The 9,087-nt window shown below is 29.8% G+C and overlaps 1 protein-coding gene across 1 annotated transcript; it reads left to right on the forward strand.

Annotated features, from left to right (window-relative positions):
- Window positions 1-8: 8 nt before the first annotated feature.
- LOC133292956 (uncharacterized) lies at window positions 9-2,629 on the forward strand. The gene is made up of 6 exons (XM_061491449.1): window positions 9-231; window positions 742-816; window positions 964-1,034; window positions 1,183-1,240; window positions 1,598-1,844; window positions 2,076-2,629. Exons 1-6 carry the CDS (start codon window positions 115-117, stop codon window positions 2,627-2,629), a joined length of 1,122 nt encoding a protein of 373 aa, XP_061347433.1. The 5' UTR covers window positions 9-114.
- The last annotated feature ends 6,458 nt before the right edge of the window (window positions 2,630-9,087 follow it).

Genomic DNA, 9,087 nt, shown 5'->3' on the forward strand with positions numbered 1-9,087 from the left:
GGCACAAACATCCATGATCATGAACTTGATGGTTTTTTGCAAGTGGATCAGGGAGCATTGCATCCAGAAACTAACAGGTTGCCTTTGTTATCTGAAAATGATGGTGGTGGGTTAATGGGTATGCATAGAATTTCTTGTTCATCATCTGTCAATAGCCATTTTGAGCAAATGAGTATGGAGGATAAACTCTTACTGGAGCTGCAAAGTGTTGGCCTATATCCAGAACCTGTGGTAAACTTCTAATTTGTGGAAATTCTTTGTTTCTCTTCTATACATGCACCACTAACATGAAATTGGAGAGTTAGAGGTGTGAACTATTGATGCTCCTTTAGGTAACAGCTTTAACTTTTAGGATGACTGGTCCTTGGCATGGTTTTAGAGCCTCAATGACATGTAGTCAGAAGTTGTATTGTTTGCTTCCTCCATTCTTCAAAATAAAATTAAACTTCAGCACTGTAAACTGGGCCGGAGCATTGTCTATCATTCAAAGTCTGAATGACTATTGTGTGGTAGGTAGCGTTAGAGATTTGATATTCATGTGCCTCCACCTGACTTTATCATTTAGGATGACTGGTCCTTGACTCCTTGGCACAAAGCATGATCTTTATATGTAAATGCTTGCATATGGCCATTATGTTTAAAGAGTTCACTGTGTATTGAATATGGTTTATTTTGTTACTTTTTTCAATCAATGCATCTGCTACTAACTGATATCGTTGTGGTTGTCTTGTGAAAAAAAAGCCTGATCTCGCTGATGGAGATTGTGAAGCTATTGATCAAGATATTATTCAATTACAGAAGGGACTCTTCCAACAGGTTTTGATTCTCTTGTTTTATGTTTGATAATTAGCTGAAGCATAAGGAAATTAATTGTTAAGGGGGGAGAATCTGCTTGTGATTTTAGTTATTCTTGATTTATTTATTTGCATGATAGTTGTCTATATCTGACTGACCAATTTGCAGGTCAATAAAAAGAGAGAGTACTTTATGAAGCTTACTCAAAGAGTAGAAGAAGGAAGGGAAATGGAACAACAGTACGATATTTGATATTTTATAATTTATCTTGTTCAGTTAGTTGTTTATGCTTTTGATTTTGATAAATTGTTACAAAAGTAGTCTGTATGTCACATATCTAAAGCTGACTCGCCCTAATAGCTAATCTGTATTCTGTTTAATTTGCAGAGCCCTCGAGCAAGTTGCTATGGATAAACTTGTTGAGTTGGCTTATAAGAAGAAGCTGGTAATTATTAGTTTTTTATTTTATTTTATTTGTGCTTATTTCCTTATGCTTATTCGATGAGTTAGTCATAGAATCAAGATGTGGAATTGAATTGAGTTATTATTGGACATGTTAGTTGAAACATGTTATTTAATTCCATTGAAATGTGGCTTATTTTATTACAAAGTTCATTGTATTACCATGTCTTTGCTGTTTCTTCCCCTCTTCATGCTCCCCCTCCCATGGGTCTGTTAGGAAAGAGATGAGTTACTAAGCATGTGGCATGCGCTCTAGGTTATCCTTTTAAGGATTATGCTGTGATTGTGCTTTGGTCATGACTGATTTGCATTGTGAAATGACCCTCTATAATATTGATAGGCCACCCGTGGAAGTACTGCTGCAAGAAATGGACTTTCTAAGGTTTCAAGGCCAGTTGCTTTGGCTTTTATGAAGAGGACTCTTGCTAGATGCAGGAAATTTGAGGAAACCGGAGAAAGTTGCTTTTTGGAGCCTGTCTTTAAAGATGTCCTATTGGCTGTTCCCAGTCATGACAATTATGCTGGCTCGGTTGCTGCTGTAAATATACCGCTTACTCAAAATTCTCAGCAAGAATCTGCACCATCAGGTTTCCCCTTTGAACCATGCTTTATTTGTTCTGGAAGTATTTGCTATGGTACTTATATACTCACAAATAATCAGGGCCGAGACCTCATGTTTATCAAAAAAACAATTTCCTTAGGCATTTTCCCTTTTGCTTCATTTATATTTATATCTATGTTCTTGGTTTCTAAAATTTATTTGATGTAGTTCCGTCCTGTTTCTTATTGAGTAAAAAATTGGTCCTCGGCTCTTGCAGGTTTATTTCCTTGCAAGGAGCAGGATGTGTTTGGAAATCTGGATCATCCCTCCGACCAGGATTTTCCCAGGACTGGACCAATATTAAACAGAGGGAAGAAAAAGGAACTGCTACTTGATGATGTTGGTGCTAGTGCTTCTTTGAGATCTGCATCAATTCAAGCTAATTGTTTCATGGGTGGAGCAAAGAGAAAGAGGAGTAAAAGAGAGAGGAGGGACAGAGGCACTTCTGGAAGAAATTTTGTCACGAAAGGTGGTCGTTCTTCTGCAGGGTATTCGAGGGGTGAGCGTAAAACAAAAGCAAAACCCAAACAGAAGGCAGCTCAAGTATCTACTTCTGGAAATGGATCTCTTAGCAAGTTGATGGAAAATACGAACTCTGAGCATCAATTGGCTTGTGGTGGCTCTAATGAATTGATTTCCATAGAACTTGGTGTAGCTAATGAATTCAATGGGAATCAAGACCTGGACTTTTGGTCGAACATTGAAGAGGATGATACGGTGGGCCTAGCCATACCAATGGATGATCTGTGTGAGTTGAACATAGGTCTATGAAGACGAATGCAGGATACCAGCTGCTTATACAATTCTTGCCTCTCATGATTGGCACTTGTAATTATGCCCATTCTTTTTTTATTACTTATCATTATCTACAATACCAAAGATAGGGGCCCAAAGAAAGGGTTAAAGAAAAAGAAAGAAAATGTAGTCTTCAATTGTTCATATGATCCTTAGGTTGTAAGTAGTACATTCTTAACAAAATTTTGATCATCGTTGTTTTTTTCTCGTTCATTAGCTACATCCAGTTCTATGGAGTCTAATTCATGCAAGTTTGTATAGTCCATGGGTTCCTTAGTTTCAATGGCCAAATCATTATTATTGCAACCATGAGACACAATTGGCTTGTGGTGGCTCTAATGGATTGATTTCCAGTGGTAGCAACGGAAAAAGCAAAGTTGGGTCTGTGTCTCATGGTTGCAATAATAATGATTTGGCCATTGAAACTAAGGAACCCATGGACTATACAAACTTGCATGAATTATACTCCATAGAACTTGATGTAGCTAATGAACCAGAAAAAAACAACGATGATCAAAATTTTGTTAAGAATGTACTACTTACAACCTAAGGATCATATGAACAATTGAAGACTACATTTTCCTTCTTTTTCTTTAACCCTTTCTTTGGTATTGTAGATAATGATAAGTAATATAAAAAAAGAATGGGCATAATTACAAGTGCCAATCATGAGAGGCAAGAATTGTATAAGCAGCTGGTATCCTGCATTCGTCTTCATAGATCTATGTTCAACTCAGACAGATCATCCATTGGTATGGCTAGGCCCACCGTATCATCCTCTTCAATGTTCGACCAAAAGTCCAGGTCTTTGATTCCCATTGAATTCATTAACTACATCAAGTTCTATGAAGTCTAATTCGGCAAGTTTGTATAGTCCATGGGTTCCTTAGTTTCAATGGCCACCATTGGTTTCCGTGCCAACCTTTTTTGTTTTTTGTGTTTATTACATGTATGGGACCGAGATACATTTTTCTTTCATCATGAAAAACTGTTTTGCTTCATGTTACATGATGGTCACTTTTCCCGTGTGTGTATATATATAGGGCTTAACGTTTATCAAGCTGCTTGAGATAATTTTATCTTCGGCTACTAAATCATAACCGTACAAAGATTGATCAATGGTGATAAAGGAAGAGAGAGAAAAAGGAAATCATAACCATTCAAAGATGAATCAATTAATATAAGAAAATAAATAAATAAAACGACATAGTTTTGGGGTGGCCGGAGATAAACTTATCTCAAGCTGCTTGAGAAATGTCTTTCTCATATTTATTCAAAAAAAAAAAGGATCATCCAAATCCAGATTTTCACAAAAAAAAAAGGTGGGGCGTGGGGGAAAGGGTTGTTGCAGTTTATGATTGCAATTTTCAAAAAAGAAAAGAAAAAGAATCGTCCAGTTTATGATTGTAATTTTAAAAAAAAAAAAAAAAAAAAAAGAAGAAGAAGGATGGTTGCTGCAGCAGAGGAAGAGAGAAAAGGGAGGAGAGAGAAAGGTTGTGGGAGAAAGTGAGGAGAAAAAAAAAAGGAAAAAAAAAGGTTGATTTTATTTTGCAAATATGGACCATTGTATTAGATTGTAATCGAACGATAATGAAAAGGGTAGACAAAGGTAGGCAAAATGTGAGTAGGTAGAATAACCTATCATATATATATATATATATATATATATATATATATATATATATATATATATATTACTACTTACAGTTTTTTTCGATTATTATATTTAAACACAAAATAATATCTTCTAAAACAAGATATTTAATTTTAAAAATACATCTAAACATGTCATGTTTGGTATTAAATGTTAATTTTTTAGGTTGAAAATTATAAGCGCTATCATTAGGAGTATAAATGGATTAGATGACTTAACAGGTCCTACGACGCAGTTTATATCAAGCCAAATTCGGTTTATTAAACCTATAAGCTTACGGAAAGACCTATATCATATTGTTTATTTTAAATAAAATAAATAATAATATTATTTTAATAATTTCAAATAATAAAATAATATTATTTTAATAATTTCAAATAATAAAATAATATTATTTTAATTATTTTTTAATCATTAAATACTTAATAAGTTTAAATAAGCTAATAGGCTTAAGCTAATATTTTTAATTTTTACATATAGATCAAAATAGTTATAATTTGAAATTACACAAACTAATAAATCAAACATAACCTAGGCTATCAGGGTCTGTTTGGTGTGACGTATAAGGCCTGATAGTATAAGCTTATACGATACGTTGTGACATTTTCAATTGTTTGGTGTGACCATCGTATAGTATAAGTTTATACAGCAGAATCCCTTAATACATCAAAACGATGTATAACTTAACCCGGCCTAAGGGGAGAGATTAGTGTATTAACATCGTTGGCCAATGAAATTTTCAAAAATTAATATATTATTTTAATATTAATATATTAAAATAAAAATTAAATTTTCAATATATTAAATTTTAAAATATTGAATATTTTTATTTATATAAAAATTAATTTATTTTTTGGACACACTGATCAATAGATTTTTATAAAAATTAATATCATATGACATTTTTTTGAAGAATTATATAAATTTTTTATTAAAAGATTTTTTTATTAAAAATATTTATTTTTATCCTGTATAGTATTATACAATGCATTACTAAATACTAGATGATATTATTTTATATAATATATTATTTTATACAATACCGTGCCAAATGCTGGATAGTATTAAAATTCAATCAGATATTATACAATCAGACCTTATACTATCAAATCTTATACTATCAGGCGTTATCCTATACTATGCACCAAACATGCCCATGGAATTGTCAATATAAGGAATTGTCAACCCCGAGTTGACGGTGACCACCTTTCCCAAATCTGATAAAGAACCCTGATTTCATATTCCCTTTCCCTAAAACTAGTGTATTACCTGTGCCGATGCACGGGGGAAAAAATTGATTTGTTTGTCTCGTAAAAGTTTACCTAAATTTAAAATAAATATTATGAATAATATTTTTTGTTAAAATTTAATATCATGATGTAGGAACAAACAAAAAAGATATATCTTTATTCAGTCTCAAATTAAAAAACGATGCTGAGCTGCACTACAAAATATATTCACATATGCAGGTAACAAAACATGTATTACTAACTCGACGATGATAAAATAAAAAATATTAATTAATAAAGACTTAATTAAAATTCAAAATATCCAAGTGATTTGAAACTTAATATAATGTATTTGTAATAAAAAAAAATTTAAATGTTGTGCTTGACATCAAGGTAATAAGAAAGATGCGTAACTTATACTTGCAAAAGTTATAAAACTCATTCCGCGATTCACTCTTAACGCAACACATAAAAGTATATTGCTGCATTTTACCTTGTCATGTAGTCATTTAAAAATTACAAAGTTTTACTCATCTTCTTTCAGTATTTTCCAGAGATGAACTTTCATTTAGAAAGATCAAATTTACAAAATAATAATACTTAAATTTTTTTTGCAAAGATCTGTGTCGTTAGTATTTTCAAATTTTCAAATTCGTATTTACAAAAATTAAAATCAGAATTAGGAATTTAATTATAAAAAAAGGGTGAAATTTTAATTTAATTATAAAAAAATGTTGGCGGGCCGGTCCTCCGGACCGAGTCCAGTTTGCAACCTCTAATTGTCAGCATTATATACCAGCATGTGATACATTTTTATATTTATCCACATAAAAAAATTCTTATAGTTGCATCTAAGTTTTTATATTTTATCTCAGAGATGGACATTCATTTATTGCAATCAGAATTATAAAATAATAATAAATAATTATTTTTTTGCAAGGATTTGTGTCCTTAGTATTTTGAATTTTACAAATTTGAATTTACCAAAATTGAAATCAGATTTAGAAATTTAATTATAAAAGAAGAAGTATGAAATTTTAATTTAATTAAAAAAATAAGTTGGTGGGTCGGCCCTCCGGGCCGAGCCTAGTTTGCCACTTCCAACTATCTACATGTAATAAGTTTTTATATTTATCCACAAAAAAATGTTCTTATAGTTGCATTTAAATTTTTATATTTTATCTCAGAGATAGACTTTCATTTATTACAACAGATTTACAAAATAATAATAAATAATTATTTTTTGCAACGATTTGTGTCGTTAGCATTTAAAATTTTACAAATTTGTATTTATAAAAATTAAAATTAGATTTAGGAATTTAATTATAAAAGAAAAAGGATGAAATTTTAATTTAATTATAAAAATATGTTGTGGGCTAGCCCTGCGGGAATCATTTGACATCGGCATCAAACTTTAAAATTGGACATCAAATCGTAACTATTGATTTCCATCAATCAACGGTAATAAAGCATTCCAATAACTAGTACTTATAAATTTAATAATATTATAATTAAACTATTGTTATTATAATTTTTTATTTATAACATCTTAATATTATTCAATTAAAAAAATGCTATTTCTTATTTATTATTGTATATACAAATAATAACTAAAATTTCAAAAAAAAAATTGTATAACATTAAAAAATCATAACCTTTAAGTACTAACCATTTGTATTTCACTAAAAAAAAAAAATTAAAAAGGAAAAATTTTATAAACATTACTAATGTTTTCTTTAGAATAAAAATATACCTAACTATTTTTTAATAAATAATGCCCCTAATGTTTTAAATATTTATATCACTTTGTTAACTTTAAATAATGGATTAAAGATTTTCCTGATATGAAATTATTTCTACAAACTTAAAATGACATTGTTTGGTAGTTAAAAAAATGGAGTATTTTAATTAAAATCATAATACAAAAGAGAAATAAAATTTTCAAAATACTCAATTTCTTTATCCTAGACCCAAAACGATATTATTTTGAGAGTGTAAGATATAGGGTCTGTTTGATTGTATTTTAATTTTTTTGTTCTTAAAACTATTTTGTAGAATAATTATGGAAACAGTTGTTTTCTATGTTTTTTTTGTTTTGAAAGTTAAAAACCAAAAATAGAAAACAAAAATAACTCAGGCATGTTCTCTAAATTTGATTTTAAAAACAAAAAAATAATTACAGTTTTTATAACTTTTTTCACAAAATAAGCCTTACCAAACTAGTTTTTTTTATTTTTTTATTCTGAAAACTAAAAAACTATTTTTAAAAACAGGAATCAAACAGAGCCTATCTATTTCACAAAATACTTTTCCTTTAAATAATACAGGTAAATTTTATCACATGTGATTGTTTTTTTCTCGACGAAGAGTTCAAAATTAAATATTAAAATATTGAGCGACCACCTCTCTAAATAAATAAAAACAAAAATTATACACCGTGTGTTCTTTTCGAAATTCTATAATTCACTTTGAGAGTTTGAGTTGAGTTATTAACAAAATAATTACGTGGGCTTTTATTTCAAGACTCATCCCTTTTTTTATCATCTTCTTTCCGTGATAAAAAGTTCTATCATATATTATTGGGTAAAGTATCTTTTGAATCCTCATAAAAAAATTACGGTATCTATTTTAATCCCTTAGAAAAAGAAGTCACCTTGTAGTTCTTCTAAAATTTAAAATATGACCCAGTTAATCAAAATCGTGGTCCCTCTCAAATTTAAAGAAGACCCATATTAGTCTCTCAAAATGACTAACATGAATATATTTTGAATTTCAAAGGAACCACGAGTCAGTTTTTTTTTTAGAGATTAAATTGGACCTTGTAATATTTGTTGAATACTCAAAAGCTACTTTACTCTATATTATTTCTCATTCTTAAAATTCTTTTGCACTACTGACATCTATGAATTTAAGTGAAAACTTTTGTTTAATTGAACTTCATATTGTGTGGCAGAACATAAGGTATTTATTAAATATTCAAAGTAGGATAATTAGCAAGAAATGAAGCTAAAATATTAATAATAAAATAAAAACAGAGGTTGTGAAGAGAAATTACATACATTACTGGTGATAAAATGAACAGAAAATAGAAAAGCAAGATACAAAGCTCAACAAGAAAGCAAAATATTAATTTAATAAATGTATTAATTACCTGCCTCGAGCATGGTCATCTTCCTCATTCTTCATATGTGCAAAAGTCTAAAAGAGAATATCAATTATCTCTTAAGAAAATAAATGTAGAAACTGTCGCATAAATGAACTCTAATATTTAGGGAAATATGAGTGTTCTAAATAATAGGGGTATTATTGATTAAAAAAATATAAAGGACATTTTTAATCCTAAGAAAAACATTAGGGGTATCTATAAATTTTTTCATATATATATATATATATATATATACCCCCAAGACATCAAAACTCATTGCCCATGGATAAAGAAAAACGGTTTCAACATCTGAGCACTCAAATCCTATCGCGAGTCTTGATACATAGTATCTTAAATCCTTTCCACAACAATTGGTCGTGACTCTAACAAGTAAGTAAACTACCTT

The sequence above is a fragment of the Gastrolobium bilobum genome, unplaced genomic scaffold, assembly GCF_033153095.1.
Source record: "Gastrolobium bilobum isolate Gb01-03AN ecotype WA unplaced genomic scaffold, APGP_CSIRO_Gbil_v1 utg21532, whole genome shotgun sequence".
Taxonomy (NCBI): Eukaryota; Viridiplantae; Streptophyta; class Magnoliopsida; order Fabales; family Fabaceae; genus Gastrolobium; species Gastrolobium bilobum.

Bases quoted from the DNA above. Each gene is read 5' to 3' on its own strand.
- LOC133292956 (XM_061491449.1), top strand. From the start codon at position 115: ATGGGTATGCATAGAATTTCTTGTTCATCATCTGTCAATAGCCATTTT. The intron at 232-741 runs GTAAACTTCTAA...GTGAAAAAAAAG, and splicing joins GCCTATATCCAGAACCTGTG to CCTGATCTCGCTGATGGAGA. The intron at 1,241-1,597 runs GTAATTATTAGT...TAATATTGATAG, and splicing joins TGGCTTATAAGAAGAAGCTG to GCCACCCGTGGAAGTACTGC.